We start from the raw sequence: 23,139 nt of genomic DNA on the forward strand, positions 1-23,139 counted from the left end.
TGGCCTGGCCCAGGTGTCTAAGGCTGTGTTTCCCCCCCCTTCTCCCTGCACACATGCATGTTCAGATGCTGCCGGGAGGGGGAGTGCCCTCGGGCTTGGGAGCCACACCGATTCACCGAGGTGCTCAGTGAGTGCGTCCGTGTGTCAGTACAGCCCAGCAACGTGTCTGTCACTGTGCCTGAGGTGCAGGTGAGAGAGAAGACAATGGGATGAGGGCCGGGGGCTGGGCCTCAGGGCCCCTCTGAGCCCTGGCCCTCTGTGTTCTTGTGCCCCCCACAGGTAACTTTGTTGGTACAGAATGTGCCCGACCTGACTGGGGGAGTGAGCTGTTCCTTTGAGGCCATGGCCGAGAACGAGGCATCCCTGCTGGCCCCAGGACAACTGCAGTGCCTCTCCCCCTCCTTGCGAGACATCCCTGCCATCACCGGTGGGCATGGTAAGTGGGCATGAGCAGGTGCCATGGCCACATCCTTGTGAGTAGGTTGCCTAGCTTACTGGCTGCCCCCCCACTCTGCCCACAGGTGCCACCTCTACTGTCCAGCTCTACCTACACTCCAAAGAGACCGGCTTGAAGTTTGCCCAGGCTGATTTTGTCTTCTATAACTGCAGCACTTTCCAGTCGTGAGTCCTTCTTCCCACTTAGTGAGGGCTGGGCCCCAGCTCCTCTCTACATGACACACTCCTCACCCCCCACTGTAGGTTATATATTTCACAGATAGGAAAGAATCCTGACTTCCAGAGAGAAGGCCCAGGTGCCTGTGAGCAAGAGAGCTCAGCTGTACAGCCATCCCCCCGCCCCCAGCTCATGTCAGCTCATGGACTTCTTATAGACACACAGCTGACTTAGAAAACCACAGACTCTCATTATCTATGTTCTGTTGCATTTTTATTTCTTTTGTTAACCACTTCCCAGTTACATTTTAATCTGGTCCCCCGCTAGAAGGTGTTTGACCCCTCTGTTCTAGTCTAACCTCCTCGTTTTATAGTTGAGGAAGTAGGCCCGGAGAGGGAAAGGGACTAGCCCAAGGTCCCACACACATAGGATCTTAGACTTAGAGCTGGAAGGGGCCTCAGAAGCCCCCAAGTCTAACCCCCTCATTTTACTGAAGAAGAAACTGAGGCTCAGGGGAGGAGAAGATTTGTATGCAGGTCCATTGACTCCCAAACCAATGCTCATTCTTTGTTATCTAGGCAGATTATGTAACCTTGGTGTCTGTCCCTGCCTGCTTCAGACAGGGGAGGCGTGAGAGAGAGAGTGAATATCAGCCGGATGGGCCCTTGGATCCATATTGGTTCTTCCCTGGGTATTTGCCTTCAGGACCAGGAGGAGCCTGCTGCCTGGTTTCATGGGCCTGTGTCCCCAGGGTCCTGAAAGTGTAGTTTTGTTGACTGTTGGTGGGGGAGGAGGGAGTGAAGGAGAGAAAACCCACTGCCCAGCTGAACCATGTCCATTGAGGTAATCCTGGTTATAGGGAGAGTAGGAGGTGCTTGATGCTAGCCTCAGCTCTCTCCAGGCATCTGAAGGACTGGCGTGTGGAAGAAGTCACAACGTTGTTCTGGTTGGTTCCGGACAGCAGAACCAGCAATGAAGGGGACTTCCTTGCCTTGGGCAAGCCCCTCCCTCTCTCTGGGCCTCACTTTCCTCATCTGTAAAATGAAGGGTTTGGATTAGATGGTCCTTGACTAATTTAGACTTGCTGTTAGGAAAAACTCAACAATTAGAACTTTCCCAAGGAAGAGTGGGCTGCCCATCTCCTTAGAGGCCTTTGTGTTGGGTCTGCAGGCACGAAGACCTGAGGGGGAATCTAGCCTCAGATACTTCCTAGCTGGGTGACCTTTCTAGGTGAGGCCTTTCTCAGTCTCAGTTTCTTCACCTATACGAGACGGATCATAATAGCACCTACTTCCCGGAGCTTTTGTGAGGATCAAATGAAATGATGGTTGTAAAGTGCTTTGCTAACCTTAAAATGATATAGAAATGCTAGCTTGTAGCCAGGGCTAAGCATAGTGCTTGGCACATAGTAGGTGCTTAATAAATATTTGCCTGACTGATTTAAGCAAAGGCTAAATGAAGATTTGTTAGGGATGTCATAGTTAGGTTTCCTTTTTGGCTATGGTTTGAATTGGAGGGTCACTGAGGTCCCTTCCAACTCTGAGATCCTTTGACTCCTAGGCAGCAAGCCCTAGGAATGTACAGTATACCCAGAGAAGCAGGACTCCCTCCCTGGGCCCCTAAGCCTTATCTCCTGCCCCCCAGGACTGTCCACTTGGATGAATACTTTCAGGTGCCCTTGGGCTTAGATACCCCTCTTCTCCTCTCTGCTCTGGTCATTGACTTAGGGGAGCATCTGGGCCACAGGGGAGTGACTCAAGCAAGCCCTTCACCCCTCAGACCTGCCTCTGGCTGATGGACACCACCCCCCTTCTTGAGATTGTAAAGAGCCCTGAACTGGTAGTTGGGAGTCTGGGCTGCTTGTCCTGCCTCTAACTGGCTCCTCTGAATGACTTGGGCCTCACTTTCCACTGCTGTCAGATGAAGGAGTCAAAGCTAGATGACCTCTGAGGTCCTTGCCAGCTCTGAATCCTATGATCCAACTGAATAAATAATTTCTCTCTTGGCCCCCTCTTAGCTTTGCCATTCCTGAACCTTCTTATCTCTCCATTCAGGTGTTTGTCGTGTGTCAGCAGCCCCTACCCGTGTCACTGGTGTAAGTACCGCCACATGTGCACAGACAACGCCAGGGAGTGCTCTTTTCAGGAGGGCCGGGTCAATACTACTGAGGTGAGAGGCATGATGACAGCTGCCTTTCTCCCTGAGGTAGCTGATGCACTTTTCTCTCCCTACCTTGTAGATGTGATTGCCCAGCTACATAGGGCTCTTCTTGCCCACACGTCAGGACTGACCATCTAACGAGTGGCTTTGTTGGCAATGTCTCTGGTTTCTCTCAGAGCTTCTGGGTGCACTTGGGGAGTGTGTGTACGCACACATCTCTGGGCATCCTCTGCCACCCCGAGTCAAGTTGGGCCTGGCCTTGTGTCTTGACATTATCCCTATGGGCGTGTAAATTCAAACACTGTGGGGTGGGGGTCATTTGGTCCTTCTTCTAGGCCCTGAGGGATGGGTTGCACTTAGCCTTATCATCCTGGGTCCTCCAGGCCCTGCTAGAGACATCCGCTATGATAGAGTATGACCTGACTATGTCCCTGGCCTGGGGTTAAAAAACCAGGCCCCTGCTCAGGTACTCTGTGTGCATTCACATGTGTGCACATGGCAGAGAAAGCAGCTGGGAAGAAGTATTGGCTCTGGCTGGTATTCAGAGGGAGCAGGGGGCATGTGGCCAGAGCCACATTTTGTCTTTTGTCTCTCTCTGGGATGGGATCGATTTAAGCCAGTACGGAAACCAGCTCAGCTCATGGAATTAGACCCTAGGGGCCTTCAGTTTCCTCCATTGCTTTGGCCCATGGCCCTCCCGACTCTCCAGCTAGGAGGTCAGTGACCAGTGTGGCCAGCTGGGTCTCTCAGGATAGAGGCTTCTCTGTGTCTCCACCCCCTTCCAGTGTTACACATTAGATTAAATGTGTCTGCTTCTTCTGGGTGGCATGGCCCCTGGAGGCTGGGGAAGGAGGGACCAAGCCAAATGGTGTGTATGCTCCTCCTCCACAGGGCTGCCCAGAGATTCTGCCCAGCGGGGAGATCTTGATCCCAGTGGGCGTGGTTCAGCCACTCACGCTTCGGGCCAAGAACCTGCCTCAGCCCCAGTCAGGGCAGAAGAATTATGAATGTGTGTTCCGCATCCAGGGCAGGCAGCAGAGGGTGCCTGCCATCCGCTTCAACAGCAGCAGCGTGCAGTGCCAGAACACCTCGGTGAGTGAGGATGCAGGCAGGCAGGTGGGTGGGCATCAGCTGCTGCCTTGGCCTGAGACTGAGGGGGGAGGGGCCTTGATGGAAACCCCCCCCCCCCAAGTGGGCCAGGACCAGCCTAGATTCAAGGAGGTGGCCATAGTGTCACACTGCCTGCTTCAGCTCAGGAGTGTTGAGGTGTGTGTGTGAGTGTATGTGAGAGAGACAGAGACAGAGAGATAATGTGTGTGAGTGTATGTGAGTGTGTGTGTGTGTGTGTGTGTGTATGTTAAGTAAGATAGCCAACAGAGATGGGAAGTGGAATAAGGTTACTCGGTAACAGGATACAGCCCAGGCTTCTGTTGCCATGGAAATCTTGGGGTCTCCTCTCCAGGTGGAGAAACCTCTAGAGGCCCAGCCTCCCCTTTGCCCGTTATTCCACTTAACCTCTTAGCCTTCTGGATCAGTGGGGGAGGGGAGTGATCGTGGTAGTGGTGGGGGAGGGGGGGAGGAGCTGCCAAATGGTCCAGCCCTCTCTCTCCCCTCAGTGAGCTTGGGGTCCCTGTCCCTATGGTAACACTGACCCCATCTTCACGGTAACTCCTCTCAGTATTCCTATGAGGGAGATGCACAGGGAGCCGTGGCATTAGATTTCTCTGTGGTCTGGGATGGTGACTTCTACATCGACAAGCCAGACAACTTCAAAGGTGAGAGCAGCTCTTTCTTCTCCTTGCTCCCTTATGGCACCTGGCCTCCTAGAACCCCAGAAGCTCAAAGTTGGAAGGAGCATTTGAGATCATCAAGACCCCACCTCTTCATTTGATAAAAGGGGGAGGCTGAGGCCCAGAAAAGACTCATGTCTTGGTCATGGCCACCTAGCTTGTTTGAGGCAAGGTGAGGACCTGAATCCCAATTCTCTCCTTCCTCAGGCTCTGCTGTCCTCATGTCCTCCTCTTGTCCCCTGAACTTGCCCTAAGGTGCTCTCTTGGAGCCTGACCCTGTCACTAATGCACCCTTTGGCCATTTGCCCACAGCCCTGTTGTATAAATGCTGGGCCCAGAGGGAGAGCTGTGGTTTGTGTCTAAAGGCTGACCCCCGCTTTGAGTGTGGCTGGTGCATTTCGGAAAAGAAGTGCCAATTGCGGGCCCACTGTCCTATGCCCAAGGGCAACTGGATGCACCCAAGCAAGAGGAACCCACGATGCAGCCATCCACGCATCACCAAGGTGAGCCCATGTCCTAGGGCCTTCCTTCTCTCTTGGGATAGGGAGGGGAGCTGTGAGGGGAGGAGCTCCTTGCACACACCCTGCTTTGCCCCTATCTCCCACAGATCTATCCTGTGAAGGGCCCCAAGGAAGGGGGCACGCAGGTGACTGTGTTGGGGGAGAACCTAGGCCTGACATACCATGAAGTTGGTGTGCGAGTAGCAGGCGTTCGCTGCAATTCCATCCCTGCTGCATATATTAGTGCTGAGCGGTAAGTGAGCCATGGGCACACAGACCGTTCCCCCTGGCCCATCCCCCATCACTCAAGCTGAAAGCCCCCCAGCACAGCAACCTGTTTGTTCTTCTGTACACAGACACGCAGACACATGCGTACTCATGCTTCCTGGCCCCTCCTCTTTCTCTTCTTCACCTCTCTCCCTTCCTCCCCCAGCAAAGGCAGGCAGAGGGTGGCGAGTTGAGGCAATGTAGGGAGCTGGCAGCATTTGGCCAGGGCCAACTTCTCCTCCTGCTCATTCCCAGGCCCTGGCAACCTCAGTGCTTGCACCCACTCACTCACTGCACTTTCTTGCTTGCCAGGATAGTGTGTGAGATGGAGGAGTCTCTGGTGCCCAGCCCTCTGCCAGGGCCTGTGGAGCTGTGTGTGGGCGACTGCTCTGCTGACTACCGGACCCAGTCAGAGCAGCTATACACCTTCGTGGTAGGCCCTTGAGCCCGTTGATTCAGATCTCCCTGGGACCCATACAAGCCACTCTCCCTCCCTGCCTTGGTTTCCCCAGAATGAAGCCTTCTTTCCTGGCCCCTGCCTTCTCCCCTTTAAAAGCAGCTAGGTGGCACCATGGAGAGACCTCTTGGGCCTGGAGTCAAGATCTAGCCTCAGACACTTACTAGCTTTGTGATCCTGGGCAAGTGACTTCACCTCTGTCTGTCTCAGTTTCCCCATTCCCCAAATGAGGAATATAATAGGACCTAACTTCTCAGAGTGGTTGGGAGGCGCACATGAGATAATATTTGTAAAGTGTTTAGCATGGTGCCTGGTGCACAGTAGGCACCTAATAAATCCTCCCTTCCTTCCTCCCTTCCTCCATCCTTCTCTCCATCCTTCTTTCTATCTTTCCTTTCCCCTTTTCTCCCTCCTTCCCTCCCTCCCTTCCTTTCTCTTCTTCAAAGGTCCTGTGGAGTGATTTCTGGGGTGGGCTCTGGGGTGGACTTGGCTAAAAAGGGGAGATCCTTTTCTTTCTCAGGACCTCTCCTTCCACTGCAGACCCCAACTTTTGACCAAGTGACCCCCACCCAAGGGCCAGCTTCTGGGGGCACACACCTCACTATCTCTGGCAGCCACTTGGATGCAGGCAGCAGTGTGGCTGTGGCTGTGAGGAACAGAGAATGCCAGTTTGTGAGGTGAGCGGGGGGGGGGTGGAGGGAGAGGGGGAGGATGCTGTTCCTGGGCAGTACTCAATCTGCAGGCCTTTAGTGCCAGGCAATGTGCTAAGCACCAGGCACTGACAAAAATGAGAGATGCTTTCTGCCCTAGAGGAGTTTGCAGTCTTTAGTGGGGAAAACAACACGCGCACAGACCAGTAAATGCAGCGGAGGGTTTGGGGGGTGTAAGAGTAGGATCAGGGAGGGCTTTCTATAGCAGGAGTACCTGAGCTGAACCTGGAAGAAATTGTGGAATTCTAAAGAGGTGGGGATGAGGAAAGAATGCGTGTCAGGCCTGAGGGCTGGCCTGGGCCTAGCCACAGGAACATGACTATGGGAGCCAAACTGGCTGGAAAGAGGAAAATTTGGCAACTCCTTGCCTGGGAGGGTGAGGGAGGGGGAGAGGGAGCAGTCCAGGATGGCCTGGGAGGATGGTGGTGGTGCCCTAGGCATTGATAGGGAAGCTGGGAAGAAGAGAGGTCATAGAGGAAAGAGAATGAGTTCAGTTTGAAACATGTTGAGTTGAGAAGTTATTCCGGTAGAATGTGCAGTAGGTGATGTGGGACCGTTATCAGGAGAGAGACTGAGGCTGGATGTATAGATGGAGGAATCTCCAGAAGTTAAGGAGCCCAACATAGGGCAAAGGGATTGTTTGGGAAAGCATCGTATGGTAGCTGGGGCCCGGGTCCCCCTCACCCTGATCTGATCCATCTCCCCCTAGGAGAAGTGCCAAGGAAATCCTGTGCATCTCCCCCAGCTCAGGCTTGGGCCCTGGCGAAGCTGCCATCACTGTCCGCATCGACCATGCTAACATCTCCAACCCAGCCGTGCTCTACACTTACACTCAGGATCCCACTATTACCCTCCTGGAGCCAGCCTGGAGCATCTTTAAGTGAGCATCTTTTTTCTTCTCCAACCAGGCAAGGCCGAATGGGCCACTCCAGAGGGTCAGCTTGGAGTCCTGCTTCTGCTGCGTACTGCCTGTGGGAGCTGGTGCAGGGAGACCAAGGCTTCCTGCGCCCTCTGGGCCTCCTGGCTGAGTCTCATGCTGTGCCGTGGTGAGGGGTTGGCCTGGGTTGGCCTAAGCAGGCTGTGTGGGGCGCCTCAGCTCTCTTCCTTCCCTTCCTACCCGCTACAGTGGCAGTACGACCATCACTGTAACGGGAACGCATCTGCTGACAGTCCAGGAGCCCCGAGTTCGAGCCAAGTACCGTGGCATTGAGACAATCAATGTAAGTTGAACATGCCTCCCTCTCCCCAAACCCCCTTTTTCCTCTCCTTCCCCCTCCCCACTCACCTTCTCCTTCTCCCTCCCCCTCAGACCTGCCGAGTGCTCAATGACACTGTCATGCTCTGCAAGGCCCCTGGCATCTTCTATGGGCATTCTCACCCACCTTCTGAAGGAGAGCATCCAGATGAGTTTGGCTTCCTAATGGATCATGTGCAGGCTACTCGGACCCTGGACCGCTCAGCCTTCACCTATTACCCCAACCCCAGCTTTGAGCCCCTCGGCCCCACTGGCATCTTGGACATCAAGCCGGGCTCCCATATCATTCTCAAGGTGTTGGGGGAACGGCAGGCCCTCGGAAGGCATGACAAGAGCCAGGGAGGGTGCTTGCCAGGGCACTGGGCTGGCATGGGCCACTTGGGGCACCCAAGTGTGACTGTGGCCTGTCTTTGTCTCTGCTTCCTGTCTGTAGGGAAAGAACCTCATTCCAGTGGCATCAGGCAGCTCCCGGCTCAACTACACTGTGCTGATTGGGGGCCAGCCGTGTGCACTCACTGTCTCTGACACTCAGCTTCTCTGTGACTCACCGACCCAGACCGGCAAACAGCCTGTCATGGTGCGGGCATGGAGCAGGGGGTAGGGTGGGTAGAAGAAGCCAGATCTTTATCAGGCATGAAGGAAGGGCCATGGAGTCCAGCTAGGTCCCACGTGCCTTGCTTTTCTCTGGCAGATCCTGGTGGGGGGCCTGGAGTTCTGGCCAGGGACACTGCACATCTATGCGGAACGGGCGCTGACCCTGCCAGCCATGGCTGGCCTGGGAGCAGGTGGTGGGCTGCTGCTTCTTGCCATCGGGGCTGTCCTCATTGCCTACAAACGCAAGACCCAAGACGCTGACCGTACCCTCAAGCGGCTGCAGTTACAGATGGACAACCTGGAGTCTCGTGTGGCCCTGGAGTGCAAGGAAGGTATCAAATCTAGGGCTGGGCCAAGAGCACTTCTGTGTGTGGAGTGAGGGGTAGTGCTGTGGGAGATGAGGCTGAAGAGATTGGCATCTACTGGGGGAGTCCTCTAGCCAAGCCCCATCCTTTGTCTTGCCCCATCTTCTCCTCCTTGCTTGGGTCTGTTTTGGCCCTTTTGCATTTCTGTCTTCTTTTCCCCCTAGCTTTTGCTGAGCTTCAGACAGATATCAATGAACTGACCAATAATATGGATGGGGTCAAGATCCCCTTCCTGGATTATAAAACCTATGCCATGCGAGTGTTGTTCCCTGGAATTGAAGAGCACCCTGTGCTCAAAGAATTGGATGTGAGTCATCCCTGGGGCAAAGCACTGAGATCCTGCCTGTGCCCCCATCCTATCCATTGGTCCCCTTCTGCCCCCCCCCCCCCCCCACTCCTGCCCATTGGTCCCCTTCTGTCCCCCCCCATTCCAATCCTGCCCATTGGTCCCCTTCTGTCCCCCTCCCCAGTCTAATCCTGCCTGCCTTCCACTCCCATTCTGTTCCCCTGCCATTTTCCTCAGACCCCTCCCAACATGGAGAAGGCACTACACCTGTTTGGGCAGCTGCTGCACAGTCGTGCCTTTGTGCTGACCTTCATCCACACCCTGGAGGCCCAGAGGAGCTTCTCAATGCGCGACCGAGGCAACGTGGCCTCCCTCACCATGGTGGCACTGCAGGGCCGAATGGACTATGCCACTGGCCTCCTCAAGCAGCTGCTTGCTGACCTCATCGAGAAGAACCTGGAGAGCAAGAACCACCCCAAGTTGCTGCTGCGGAGGTAGGTGCCTGCCGCCCTCCCCCCCTTCCTCATCCCTGTTACCTGTCACTCAGGGCCTCAGTGACCCTGTGGTTCAATGCCTCCCATCTCGGGGATGGGGGCAGTTCTCTTCCCTCTCCTCCTCTGAGTCTGTAGATCACTGTCTGGATGGATTCCTCCACCTTTGTCTGGGAGTCTCTGGCCATCTTGGCATCTCTAGCTTATCTCTTGTGTATTTTGTGTTGGCGGGTAGAGTCTCTGGGGGCCCTTGTCTCTGACTCTCTCTCTCTGTGTGCCCACAAATGAACTCTCCTCATTTCCCTTTGCCTCATGGAATCTCCTAGGACAGAATCAGTGGCAGAAAAGATGCTGACCAACTGGTTCACATTCCTGCTGCACCGCTTCCTCAAGGTAATCAAACCTCTGAAGGCCCAGGCGGGCTGAGGGAAGGGAGATTCTGGCGTTGCCCTGTCCTGGGAGGTTCCCAGCCAGCCTGGGCCTTTCTTTAGCAGTGCTGCTTAGATGGGCTCCTGCTCCCTCCCCTCTCCAGGTTTTGAGCAGGGTGGGGGCCCCCTGGCTCTGGTGGGAGCCTTTACACAAGAGTCCAAGAAGTTCCTAGGAAGTTAGGCCTTGTGCTCTCTGCTATGGTGCTCACTGAGCCTCTCCCTGGACCAGGAGTGTGCAGGGGAACCCCTCTTCATGCTCTTCTGCGCCATCAAGCAGCAGATGGAGAAGGGGCCCATCGATGCCATCACAGGGGAAGCCCGCTATTCCCTGAGTGAGGACAAACTCATCCGCCAGCAGATTGACTACAAGATGCTGGTGAGGGCTAAGACTGTTGACCGCTTGGAAGGGGAGAGGCACAGACCTCATGTCTGCTAAGGGAGCCCTTTGGGGTATGAGGGTATGGGGGTGGGAGAGGAAGGGGCAATAGAAGGAAAGGCACCGTCATGGGCCACTTGCTAAAGGTAGAGAAGGAAAGCTGAGCCCACTCCTGCCACCTTCCTCCTTCCTTCCCAGACCCTGCACTGTGTCTGTCCTGAGAGTGACGGCAACGTAGAGGTCCCTGTGAAAGTCCTCAACTGTGACACCATCACTCAGGCCAAGGACAAGCTGCTGGACACCGTGTACAAGGGCATTCCTTACTCCCAGCGCCCCAAGGCGGATGACATGGACTTAGGTAGCTTCTGGCAAAGCCAGAGCCAGCTCTCCTTGGCTGTCATCCTCCTGGCCCCCCCAGTCAGGCACACAAGCACATACAGAGAGCCCTGAACTGAAAGTCAGCAGATCCTCTTGGCCAGCTAGGGGGCACCAGAGTGGAGAGAGCGCTAGGCCTAGACTTGGGAAGATCTGAGTTCAAATGTGACCTCAGACACTTAATAGCTGTGTGACCCTGGGCAAGTCATTTAGCCTCTGTCTGCCTCAGTTTCCTTCTCTATAAAATGGGGATCATAAGAGCACCTACCTTCCAGGGTTGTGCTCTGATCTTGACCAATAAGAAAATATTTGTGAAGTGCTTAGCACAGTGCCTAGCATATAATAAGCACTATACTAATGTTAGCTATTATAATAATTCTTAACCATTCTGTTGTGTGACCTTGGGCAGGTCACTCTCCCTTTGTGGCCTTAGTTTCCTCATCTATCAAACGTGTTTGTGCCTTGCTGATCTCTCTGACGGCCCTTCAGGTTTGGGATGCTGGGCTTCCTTCCTCAGGCTTGGGAGGGGCTCAGGTGTGTCCCAGGATCATGGACCAAGCTCTCCCCATCCTCCATTCAGCTATGTCCCTCATCCCTCTAGAATGGCGTCAGGGTCGGGTGACCCGGATCATTCTGCAGGATGAGGATGTTACCACCAAGATTGAGTGCGACTGGAAAAGACTCAACTCCTTGGCACATTACCAGGTGAGGATAGCTTCTTACTGCTTGTCCTCGTGTTCCTGTGAGCCTTGGCACATCCCTTTACCCTCCTCCCCTTTTATTTCCTCTGTCCTGTCTCCCTTCAGAAGCCTGCCCCCCCACCACCTTTATGACCCCAGCTTCCTCTTCCCTATGCTACAGGGGAAAGAGTTCAAGGGTCAGAGGATATGGGTTCAGATCCTACTTCTGCCCCTTACTACTTGTATGTGACCTTGGGCAAGTCACTTCCCTTCCCTGGGCCTCAGTTTCCTCTTGTGTAAAAGGAGGGGGTTGAACTAGGTGACCTCCAGGGGCCCTCCCATCTCTAGGTCTGTGATCCTCCTGTGCTCGCTCCTTTCCCAGGTGACAGATGGCTCTTCAGTTGCACTGGTGCCCAAGCAAGTGTCTGCCTACAACATCGCTAACTCCTTCACCTTCACCCGTTCCCTCAGCCGCTATGGTGAGCAGGGGCCACCAGTGGAGGCCTTCACTGTACCTGGCCTCTCTGTCAGATGTTCCTCTCCCCGTCCAGCTGTCAAGTGTCAGAGCTGGCCTTTGGCTGCTGAGGCCTCAGTCACGTGAAGAGGGAAGATGGGAGGGAGAGGGAGAGACAGACAGAGAGAAACAGAGAGAGAGAGTGATTGTGCAGGGGTATATATCTGCAAAGTTGTCACTCAGAGGGGTCAGGAAGCCCAGAGCAGGAAGAGATCCCTGGGGCCTGGCATCTCTACTCAGGGAAGGCCAGCTCCATTTGGGCCTGGAGCTGGCATTCATAGCTGGCCTGGTGTTGGAGAAAGAACTCTGTGCCTGTTTCCCTCCCTTTCTAAGATAAAGGCCTTGCTGCTGGAGGGGACTGTGGCCTGGCCACATGTATTTTCAGACATAGGTAATGGGTTGGTTTTGCTTTTTTCTTCTTAAGAGAAAGAAAGTATATGGCATATCCCAAAAGCTTTAATAGCTAAAAACAGACTTAAGATTTTGGGGGCATCCTAGATTTGGAGAGGAAGGTGATATCAAACCCAAAGATGTCTCTATCAGCACAAACATGTTTTCCTGGGAAGAGATGGCACTGGGGCCACTCTCACATACTCACTGCCACCTCATGCTGGTGCCCCTCCCTCCTCCCTCACTCTCCTACAGAAAGCCTGCTCCGCACCTCCAGTAGTCCAGACAGTCTCCGCTCTCGGGCACCCATGATCACACCTGACCAGGAGACGGGCACAAAGCTGTGGCACCTGGTCAAAAACCATGACCACGCTGATCATAGGGAGGGTGACCGGGGCAGCAAGATGGTATCTGAGATCTACCTGACTCGGCTGCTGGCAACCAAGGTCAGTCCCCACTGCCTGGAGGTAGGGTGGGCACCAGGCAGGGTTAAGAGTTAAGCCACAGCTGTGCTGGGGTCCACCTAGGGTTGCACTCATTCCACAGGTTGGGATTTCATCAGTTTCAGATTCCTTCACTCCCTCCTGCCAGTGGTACTCATTGGTGGCCTCAGTTTCCTCAGCTGCCATAACAGCTGGTACTGATCTTTTCTTTCTTTGGACAGAGCAGTCCATTCTGACCCCAGGCCTGAGACTGAAGCCATCCCCCTAGTCAAACCATCAAAGCTGTTGCTCCCAAAAGAGCCTTCCAAAGGCTAGGGTCATCTGCCTCCCCAGAGGAGGAGTTGGATAGGCATCAGAAATAGTACATTCATGTCTATCAGAGGGAATTTAGGGCAGAAGAGCAACATTCTAAAGGACTCTGGCAGGTTATTCTCAGCACAGATTTGATTTTCTCACTGGTTATTTCATCCAAAGCCCTGCTTCCCGCGCATCTGTGACTCAGTAGTGCCTCTGGATGTCTGTGGGCACATCACTTGGCAATGTTGGTGTTCGGGGCTCCCTTTTCAATAATACTGGACAAAAATAGCGATAGTGGAATGGCAACAGTGGCCAGGATCCCTGGCTTCGGTTTGAGCATTGCCATTCACTCTCTGGCCCTGGACAAAACCCTTTCCCCTATCTGGGCCTTTGTTTCCTCCTGTAGAAAAGAAGGGCTTTGGATGAGATAAACTCAAGGTGCCTTCCGGCTCTTCGCCGTGGCCTCTGCCCTCTGGGGGCCTCCTGTACTTTCACCTTTGTGGACACATACCCTGTGTTCTTCTCCCCAGGGTACCCTGCAGAAGTTTGTAGATGACCTCTTTGAGACAGTGTTCAGCACTGCCCACCGGGGCTCGGCCCTGCCACTTGCCATCAAGTACATGTTCGACTTCCTGGATGAGCAGGCGGACCGGCAGCAGATTGCTGACCCTGATGTGCGACACACCTGGAAAAGCAATTGGTATCTGCCTGTCCTGCTGGCCTAGCCTCCAGTTCTACCTGGGGGTGGTTGAGAGAGGGGACAGACATGAGTCAGGCTCAACACAGGATTCTTTTTTTTTTTTTTTTTTGGTTGGTAAGGCAGTTGGGGTTAAGTGACTTGCCCAGAGTCACACAACTAGTGAGTGTTATGTTTCTGAGGCCGGATTTGAACTCAGGTCCTCCTGACTCCAGGGCCAGTGCTCTATCCACTGTGCCACCTAGCTGCCCTGGGATTCTTTTTATAAATGAACAGTTTTTGCCTGCCAGTTGGTACTACTCTTCCAGGAGATGGCAGAGCCTCCTGGGGTTACTAATGCTCAAGGACCTTAGGGCAGCCTGCTGCCTTGTTCCAGCTCTGCATACCACCTTGCCTCTCCCAGGTGTGCCCCACTATGCCCAGTGAGGGTGTCCCTGGAAGGGCCATGTGTAAGTTGGAGTTCTCTGAGTGTCTGAAGTGCTTGGCATAAGGTGAGGAGCTGCTGTGGATCATTAGCCACATGGCTGAGCCTAGCAGGAATGCCTTCCAGAGACTACATCCTCCTCTTCTGTTTAAAGAAATCCCAGTGTTCATATACTGGGTTTGCTTAAAACCAGGGGCACCTGTAATGAAATCAACTTTATTCATGGACTTGGCAGTTCTTAGTAGCATACCATGACTTACCCCTGAAGGTTTTTCAGAGGAGATGAAGAGGGAGGGGGTGTGGTACAGGCAAAGGCTTGGAGGCAGGAAATGAACCTAGCATTTGTGTGAGGGCTAGAGAAAAGGCTGACTTGTCCAGAGCTGAAGGAAGGGCTTTAAGGCACATTTTGAAATCAGCTGCATAGTTCCTCAAATCCTGAAGAGGGCAGAGCTCAGGAAAAGAGTGTATTTATTTGAATCCCCCTGCCCTCCTCCTATACTTGAAAGAACTGTACCACCTAATCCCCCTCCCCCCCAAAAAAGAGCTGAGAGGCGTGGGGATACCTTCTTTGGCCTAGCATCTGCACTAAAGCTTTAGTAGGGGACCCAGCATGAAGAGGTGAGTCAGGAAGATGTGAACCGGGAGAGCCAGCTGGGGAAACCATAATGCTGGGGGGGGGGTGAAGTGGGGGAGAGGTATGTGGTGGGAGGATTGGGAGGGCCAGCCGGGTAGACTCTGCCCTCACTAGAGTCCTTGGGTACTCCCCGACAGCCTCCCCCTCCGCTTCTGGGTGAACGTCCTCAAGAACCCTCAGTTTGTGTTCGACATTCACAAGAACAGTATCACAGATGCCTGCCTGTCGGTGGTGGCCCAGACGTTCATGGACTCATGCTCCACCTCTGAGCACCGGCTAGGCAAGGATTCACCCTCCAACAAGCTCCTCTATGCCAAGGATATCCCCAACTACAAGACCTGGGTGGAGAGGTGGGCACTGTTGTCCAGCAGGCCTGATGGAGGCTACGAGTTGGGTACCAGGGGCAGGAGTAGCATGCCAGCTGCTTCCCCCGCCCCAGAACCATTAATGGCAGCAGCAGAATGGGCAGTGGGTGCCCAGGAAAGGAGGCGTTAATGCTGCTTTAGCTCATTATGGAAGGAGAGCAGGAAAGGGGGCAGCCCCCTGTCTCTAACTGGTCTAGGGGATGGAAGAATGGGATAGGTAGGGAATCAATTCCCATTTATTGAGCACCTACTGTTTGCGTTCCTGGCCTCGCTTGGGGAATTTCTAGTTCAGCTGAGATCAGATGTGTACCTAACATTACAAAACAGCATCTACCAATCACCAAATGAATGGCACAGAGACCATAGAGAGGGAGGAGCAAGGCCTGTTCTGGGCCTCAAAATCCAGGTAGGGTTGGAACAGAGAACAGTGTGAGCAAAGGTATATGGAGGCTGATATTGTCCTGGTGGGAGGGGTTGGAGAGCATCCTTGTCTGTAACAGGGGGCTCTCAGAGGGGGGAGAGAAGGGTGGTATGGGAGAACAGCTGGGGTGGTGACTCCAGTGATGGAGAGATGGGAAGTGAGATCCTTGCTGCCTTCCCTGTCCTGTTCTGGAAGTTTGGAAGGGAGATGGCGGGACCTCCCAAGGAATCCCCCTTTCCCTCCCTTCGTGACCTCCACCCTAACAGGTACTATCGAGATATCTCAAAGATGGCATCAATCAGCGACCAAGATATGGATGCCTACCTTGTGGAACAGTCCCGCCTCCACGCCAATGACTTCAACACCCTCAGTGCCCTCAGCGAGCTCTACTTCTACATCAACAAATATCGGGAAGAGGTGGGGCGCTCTTCACTGCCCCTACCCACCTCCCAACCCCCATCCCCCATCCTTTACTCCTTGAGCAAGAGGTTTCAGACCTTCATCCCCAGCTCTGTGTTCTCAGGATTCTTCAGAAACACTAGTGTCCACATCTTCATTGTTACCTGCTTATTTAGGACCTGCTGGACCTAAGCTGGGTTATGGGGCGGCTTGAAGTGGTGGCCCAGTATCAGTGAAACCCAGACCCTGCCCCAGGGAGCACCAAAGCATGTAGCAAAGGGGCTTGTGATTGGCATAGATAGGGAGGCTTGTGTGTGTGTTTCTAAGCTGGGCCTTGAAGGGATAGGACAGGTGGAGAGCATTCCAGATAGAGGGATGGCAAGGAAAGGTGCAGATACTGGAAGGACTTGGCAAATAGCCAGAGTGAAGGGTGCAGTGGGGGACCAGTGAAGAGAAAGGTTGCATTTGGGTATTGTTATCAGAGGGGTGTGTATGATATCACAGAAGAGCAGTGGCTGTGCCTGGCTCAGGACAAGGGAGATATAACCATCCACAAGGTCTCCTGAAAGAGTTGGAGGAGGCCCTCCCTACCTTGCCTCACCAACACACCCTCCCCCTCCAGTTCGTCTCACACTGCCAGGGTGGATGGGTAGGTGGCCTTCCCCATGGGTGGCCTTTATACTCCTTCTTGAATGTATATCATGCTCCTTGGCCCAGCAGCCATCTGGCCCCAGCCTGACAGGCCCGAAGGACAGAGATGGTCTTCACAGAAGTGGGTAGTTAGGCTGGGGGAAGAGGGTGTGTTTATTTGGAAATTTCCAGAAGGCAGGTGAGAATGTGGGACAAGGGAGGGGACTGGAATCTCACAGCTGGAGGTTTGGAGGTCAAGCACCTACTAAGAGGCAGGCAAATGCAAGAGACAGGTGGGTAGGTGGTGCAGTGGATAGAGCACTGGGCCTGGAGTCAGGAAGATGCGAGTTCAAACCTGATCTCTAGCATTTACTAGCTGTGTGACCCTGGACAAGTCACTTCACCTCTGCCTCAGTTGCCTCATCTGTAAAATGGGAATAAATAATAGCACCTACCTTGCAGGGTTGTTGGCAGGATCAAATGAGATAATACTTGTAAAAACACTTAACACAACACCTGGCATGCAGTGGATGCTTAATAAGGGCATAATTTTTTTAATTATAGCATGTTGCAAACACTAAAGCACTATATAATAATCATAATATTAGCTGTGCCAGGTGCTGGGGACAAGGTCAATAGTGAATTAGTTCCTGTGCTCCAGGCACTTCCACACCAGTTCACCCAGAACACAGACATGAGTGCATAAAATGCATAAAAAGCACTTCATGTGCCACAGGAGTGAACTCCTTCACAGGGAGAGAGTGGAGGGAGAGGAGAGCAAAGCAGAGCATGCCCAGGGCAGCTGGGGAGGGAAATAGTGACATAGGCACCCCAAAGAAGCCAGTGACTGAGAAGGAAGGGGCCACTGCTTTGTATCAGAAGGCCCCCTCTACCGGGCAAAGAGCAGACAGTTCCAGTGAGTGGGAGGGCCCGGCCTCAAGTAAGTGGGCCTTAGAGAAGCAGGGGCCTCATTTGAGCAAGGGCAGTGGGGAAGGTTGTAGAGCTATGAAAGCCCCTGGAGAGGAAAAGAAGGAAGGGTTGCTTGAGAAAGGCAACTGCTTGGGCCTACTTCCAGGCCTTCCCTCACTCGGCCTTGTCTGGCCCACAGATCCTCACTGCCCTGGACCGAGATGTTGGCTGCCGAAAGCAGAAGCTGCGCCTCAAGTTGGAGCAGGTCATCAGCCTGGTGTCCAGCAACAGCTGAGGGCTGAGAGGCTGGGGAGGGGAACCCAGCAACCCACCCTCCCTTCTCTCTGCTTCTCCCCCCCACAGCCCATCCCCTTCTCAGCTCCCCACAGACACAGCTCATTGCCCTTCTCTGCCTCCCCCGGCGGTGGGGGGGGGGCCTTTATCTCTACTTACCACCAGGGGAGACTACAGATGGACAGGCCTCCCCTCATTCCCCAACAGAGGTAGAAGGGGGAGACAGGCTGGGCACATCTGGGTAGACCTGCACACACCCCCGTCGAAACCAAAAGGGGGGGCAGTGTTCTAACTCTGGCCTCATGGAGGGGAGGGTCTTTACTTAGTGCCTTTCTTTTTTGGGGGGTGAGGGGCCAACACTATTCAGTCAGGTCCCCCACAGCCAACAGCAGCAATACCCCCAGAGATGGACCCCCAGTTCTCCCACCTCCCTCTAAGCTCTGATCTCTGCCCTACCCCCTTTGTGTGTGCTATCCCAGGTGTTCAACAGAACCTATCCTCAGCTTGTATTTATAACTCCCCCCCTCCCCAAAGCCCTGACTTGGCCTATTTATTTAATTTTAACACCCCCCCACCCATCCCTGTAAATATTCTTCCTGCCTGAGGGTGGCTAGTGCTGTGCCCTGTGGAGATGCCCAGCCAGGGGCCATGGCCCCCATTCCTTCCCTTTCCCTAGACCTGTTCTCAGGCCCTCCTGGCCCCTCTTGCTTTGTTCCTGGGACTGTCACCTCAGGAGCTCCTGTTTGTATATGTGTGTGCACATGTATGGTGGTCATGGGGCTAGCAGCTTTCATAGCCTCTTACCAGTCTGGAAGGTGGTAGCAAGAGCCCTGACTTTGAGCTTTCCCCTTCCACCTGGGGTGCAGTGGAAGGAGCCCTGGAATGGGAGTGGGAAGACCTTGGACCTAGTCCTTTCCCTCAGGGCCTCAGTTTCCTCATCTTTAAAATCAAGGGATTTAGTAGACGGTCTTTAAGGGCCCTCCCAGCTTTGCCAGCATAGTTCAACAAGCCCGTCCTCCACATCTCAGTCAGTGCCAGGCAGCCATCCTCCTCTCTGCACCCAGCAAAGCAATAACAAGGGTTTACCTGGTGCCACCTCCCAATCCAGTGATCCCTGCCCCCACTTCTCTGAGCCCAGGGTCAGTGCCACCTTTCCCTCACAGTGGCAGTGCCTTTCACCTGCCTTCCTAAGCCTGCCAATGCAGCCACACCGTGGTATATCTAGACATCCCTGCACACTCACATCCCTGGCCGGGGAAAGAGAGGCATGGACACCTGGGCTGGGAGAGAGGGTTGTCATCTTATAGAGGCCGTGCCTTATTCCTTAATTTATTCTATACACTGCCCCAAAGTGTAGACCTTTTCTGTACAAAGCCAAGCAACTGGCCTGCCCTGTAAATAAGTGTCTGTACCCCACAGTCTGATCGTCCTTTGTCTCTCTTCTCATTCTTCCTCCCCCATTCCTGGCCGCATGAGCTTTTTATTTTTTTCATTTTGTAATTATTTTCTTTTGCTAATTAAAATGCCTGGAAAAGAAGTGGCTTTTAGCCCTGCTAATTTAGGGGGCGTTTTGCCCCTTTCATCCATGCCCTCTGGGAACCTGTGGGTGCAGCATTGGGGGTTAGTATAAGACCCTGAAGGACAAGCGAGAAAGGAGGACCCTGGATTACAGCAAGATGTTCAGGGGCCTCTCGGGGACACAGGCCCACTGAAACCAGGTACAAATAAGCTAGGCCAGGATTAATAATTGAGGGACCTTCCCTTTTAACCGGGGTTGGATCCAGAGAATGCAATCCAGACTAGAGGTAGGGCTCCTCATACTGTAGGTGCTTAATAAAGGTGTGTTGAGGAGAAAGCTGCTGGAGGCAAAGGAAGAAGCCAGTTAATTGGAGGGGGTGTGGCGGAACTGCCTTCAGGAATTCTGCAAAGTCTTTGGCCACTTTTGTCCGTTACTTCTTCATCCATTGGGGTGGGAGGTGCCATAATGCTAAAAGACCACTGTCTCCCTTATCCCAACCTTTCAATTTCTATGGTCTCTTACAGAGCCTTCAAGGGTGGGATCTACCCTGAGTAATTTTTTTTAATTTTTTTTTTTCAGTAATAAAGTACTGTCATGTTGAAAGCCTGTTTTATTACTACTGAGGCCCCCTCCTTTTTGCGGGGGCGGTTCCTGTTGAGGCCAGACCACTAGTAATGACCCATTTCAGTCCTGAATGCAGCCTCTGCCCTGCTGCCCGGAGACCTCTCAACCTGATTTGATGGAAGCCAGGCAGCCTGCATTCTGGACCCCACCAATTGCCTGGGGAAGGTGCTGTTTCTGTCCAGAAGTGGATCATTTGCCTCTATCCTGCAGTCTGGGAGGTGGCTTCGGTACAGCTTTCAAATGCAAAGCTCTATTAGCACTTCCAGATGGAACCACCTTGGCCACAGTGCCTCAGATTGTGTACACCATCAAGATTGTGTACACCAGTAAGACACCATCACCATCACTATCCCAGAAATTAAAGGAGCAGCTTCTGAGCACAGTGCTTTCTGTAGTAAAATGGAGGTAGCAAATGAGTGGCAACAGGCCCAGCAGGACATAGCAAAGAACAGATAGTAAACATTAAGCACCTACTATGTGCCAGGCTCTAGGGATTAACAAAAAGGCAAAAGACAGTCCCAGCCCCCAAAGAGCTCACTCTAATAGAGGAGACTACATGTAAACAACAATGTACAAACAAGATCTAGACAGTATAAACTGGAGATACTCAGCAGGAGGAAAGGATCTAGAATTAAAGAGGATGGGGAAATGTTTCCTGTAGAAGATGGGATTTTAGCTGGGACTTGAAGGAACTCGGGAGGCAAACAAGGGAAAATCAGGGAAAATTCCTGGAGTCTTGAGATAGAATGTTTTTTTTTAAATTAACTTTTTCAAGGTTATTGAATTTTTAAAAATTCAATTTTATTTTCAGTTTTGAATTCTCTACTCCCTTCCCCCACCCACTGAGAAGGCAAGAAAAACAAAACCTAATACAAATATGGAGTGTCATTCAAAAAACGAATTACCATATTAGCCACGTCCAAATAAGATGGGGGGAGGGTGGGAAAGAAAGGAAAATGTGCTTCAGTCTGTCCTCTGAAACCATCATTTCTGTGTCTAGAGATGGGAAGCATGTTTCATCATGAATCTTTTGGAACTTGATCATCGGGTTGATCAGAGTTACTTAGTCTTTGTTGTTGTTTAATTGTTTCAGTTGTTTCTGACTCTTTGTGACCCAATTTGGGGTTTTCTTGGCAAAGATTGGAGTAGTTTGCCATTTCCTTCTGCAGCTCATTTGATGGATGAGGAAACTGAGGCAAACAGGGTAAAGTGACTTGCCCAAGGTCACACACCTAATAAGGATCAGGCTAGATTTGAACTCAGGTAAATGACTTTTCCTGACTCCAGGCCCTGCACTCTACCCACTATGGCGCCATCTAGATCCTCTACTTAGTCTTTACAATACTGTTACTTTGTAGAAATCATTCTGGTTCTGCTCGCTTCATTTTGCATCTGTTCATAAAAGTCTTCCCAGGTTTTTTTTTTTTAAATCATCCCCTTTTCATCATCTCTTACAGCATGATAGTATTCCATCACCTACATATGCCATAACTTGTTCAATTATTCTCCAAATGATGAGCTTCACTTTCCAATTTTTTTTGCCACCATGAAGAGATGCTATAAATATTTTTTGTACAAATGGGTCTTTTTCCTCTTTCTTTGATCTCTTTGGGGCATAGACCTAGGAGTGGTATTACCGGGTTAAAGGGTAGGCACACTTTAATAGTTTTTTTTTTAGGTATATCTCCAAATTGCTTTCTAGAATGGTCAGATCGGTTCACAGCTCCACCAACAGTGCACTAAAGAACCTATTGTCCCACAGCCCTTCCAGAATTTTTCATTTTCCATTTTTGTCAGTTTAGCAAATCTGATGGGTGTGAGGTGAAACCTCACAGTTGTTTTAATGTGCATTTTTCTAATAGTGATTTTGAGCATACTTTCTTTTTTAAAAAATGTTTTTGTTGATATTTTCTATTTCATATATCATCATGATTATCCCCAGTGTCTCTCTCCCTCCTCTTCCCAGAAAGCCATTCCAAATAAAAAAATAGTAGTTTTTCTGGGTTGGTTTTTATTTATTGACTTATTCATGTATCTTAATTTATTTTTAACATTCATTTAAAAAATTTTAGTTCCAAATTCTCTCCCTTCCACCCTTCCCCCACTCATCGAGAAGGCAAGAAATGTGATATCAGTTATATATGTGAAATCATGAAAAACATTTCCATATTAGCCATTTTGCAAAAGAAAATGATGCTATCTATCCCTTCTCTTTTTTCCCTGCCCTCTCTTTAAGAATCTATTTAGCTTCTGACTAATGCCTCCCTTAATCTATTCTCCCTTTTATTCCTCTCACTCCTTCCCTTAACCCCTCTCCCCCCACATCTCCCTTTGGGTAAGATGTACCCAGCTGTGTATGTATGTATATTCTTCTCTCCTTTAACCAATTCAGATGAGAATAGGTTCAAGTGTCACCCCTCCCCCCTCCTAATTGTTTGAACTTCTCTTTGTGCATTCAATTCAAGATAATTTCTCCTGTTCTTCCTCTCCCTTCTCTCCTCTTCCTCAACCATTCCATTCTTTTTTTGAGCTCATCAAAACATATCAGAGTCATTCCCAGGCCCTCCAACTAATTAGACTTTGTGATCCCTGATGATGATAGAGTTATAAGGGGCTACATTTATCATATATCCCTATAAGAGCGTAAACAATTTAATCTTATTTGGTCCTTAATGATTGTTCCCTTGTGTTTACCTTTTTATGCTGCTCTTGACTCCTGTGTTTATATGTCAGATTTTCTCTTCAGCTCTGTTCTTTTCATCAGGAATGCTTGGAAGTCCTCTATTTTGTTAAAGATTCATTTTTTACCACACAGGAGAATACTTGGTTTTGTTGGCTAGATTATTTTTCATTATAATCCTAGATCCTTTGCATTCTGGAATATCATATTCCAACTTCACCGCTTCTTTAGGGTGGTGGTTCCTTAATCTTGTGTGATCCTAACTGTGACTGTTCAGTATTTGCATTCTGTCTGGCTGCTTGCCATATTTTTTCCTTGCCTGGGAGTTCTGGATCTTGGCTATAATATAATATACTATTCCTTGGAATTTTCATTTTAGTGTTTCTTTCAGGATGTGATTGGTGAATTTTTTTTTCAATTTCTACTTTGTTCCCTGGTTCTAACATATCTGGGCAGTTTTCTTTTATGATTTCTATGATGTCTAGGCTCTTTTTTTAAGTCCATGGTTTTTGGGTAGTCCCATGATTCTTAAATTATCTCTCTTTGATCTGT

At 51.6% G+C, this 23,139-nt stretch overlaps 1 protein-coding gene across 4 annotated transcripts in view; it reads left to right on the forward strand.

The window, feature by feature from the left end:
* PLXNA3 (plexin A3) overlaps nucleotides 1–19,301 on the forward strand; it is a 41,920-nt gene extending 22,619 nt beyond the window's left edge. For 3 of the 4 annotated variants that reach the window (XM_027838936.1, XM_027838935.1, XM_027838938.1), the window contains 27 exons: nucleotides 66–189; nucleotides 280–436; nucleotides 522–621; nucleotides 2,668–2,782; nucleotides 3,665–3,865; nucleotides 4,452–4,548; nucleotides 4,876–5,066; nucleotides 5,171–5,316; nucleotides 5,643–5,763; nucleotides 6,328–6,464; nucleotides 7,207–7,377; nucleotides 7,624–7,717; nucleotides 7,807–8,046; nucleotides 8,186–8,329; nucleotides 8,444–8,678; nucleotides 8,876–9,018; nucleotides 9,235–9,491; nucleotides 9,815–9,881; nucleotides 10,146–10,292; nucleotides 10,491–10,650; nucleotides 11,269–11,372; nucleotides 11,730–11,826; nucleotides 12,507–12,697; nucleotides 13,522–13,691; nucleotides 14,884–15,096; nucleotides 15,799–15,949; nucleotides 17,670–19,301. In XM_027838936.1, the coding sequence (XP_027694737.1) occupies nucleotides 66–189; nucleotides 280–436; nucleotides 522–621; nucleotides 2,668–2,782; nucleotides 3,665–3,865; nucleotides 4,452–4,548; nucleotides 4,876–5,066; nucleotides 5,171–5,316; nucleotides 5,643–5,763; nucleotides 6,328–6,464; nucleotides 7,207–7,377; nucleotides 7,624–7,717; nucleotides 7,807–8,046; nucleotides 8,186–8,329; nucleotides 8,444–8,678; nucleotides 8,876–9,018; nucleotides 9,235–9,491; nucleotides 9,815–9,881; nucleotides 10,146–10,292; nucleotides 10,491–10,650; nucleotides 11,269–11,372; nucleotides 11,730–11,826; nucleotides 12,507–12,697; nucleotides 13,522–13,691; nucleotides 14,884–15,096; nucleotides 15,799–15,949; nucleotides 17,670–17,765 (4,069 nt within the window). In that variant the 3' untranslated portion in view covers nucleotides 17,766–19,301. The remainder of the gene's footprint in view (nucleotides 1–65; nucleotides 190–279; nucleotides 437–521; nucleotides 622–2,667; nucleotides 2,783–3,664; nucleotides 3,866–4,451; nucleotides 4,549–4,875; nucleotides 5,067–5,170; nucleotides 5,317–5,642; nucleotides 5,764–6,327; nucleotides 6,465–7,206; nucleotides 7,378–7,623; nucleotides 7,718–7,806; nucleotides 8,047–8,185; nucleotides 8,330–8,443; nucleotides 8,679–8,875; nucleotides 9,019–9,234; nucleotides 9,492–9,814; nucleotides 9,882–10,145; nucleotides 10,293–10,490; nucleotides 10,651–11,268; nucleotides 11,373–11,729; nucleotides 11,827–12,506; nucleotides 12,698–13,521; nucleotides 13,692–14,883; nucleotides 15,097–15,798; nucleotides 15,950–17,669) is intronic. The other variant, XM_027838937.1, reaches the window with a different exon arrangement.
* The last annotated feature ends 3,838 nt before the right edge of the window (nucleotides 19,302–23,139 follow it).

Source organism: Vombatus ursinus, unplaced genomic scaffold (genome assembly GCF_900497805.2).
Source record: "Vombatus ursinus unplaced genomic scaffold, bare-nosed wombat genome assembly UNPS02014831.1, whole genome shotgun sequence".
NCBI classification, from domain to species: domain Eukaryota; kingdom Metazoa; phylum Chordata; class Mammalia; order Diprotodontia; family Vombatidae; genus Vombatus; species Vombatus ursinus.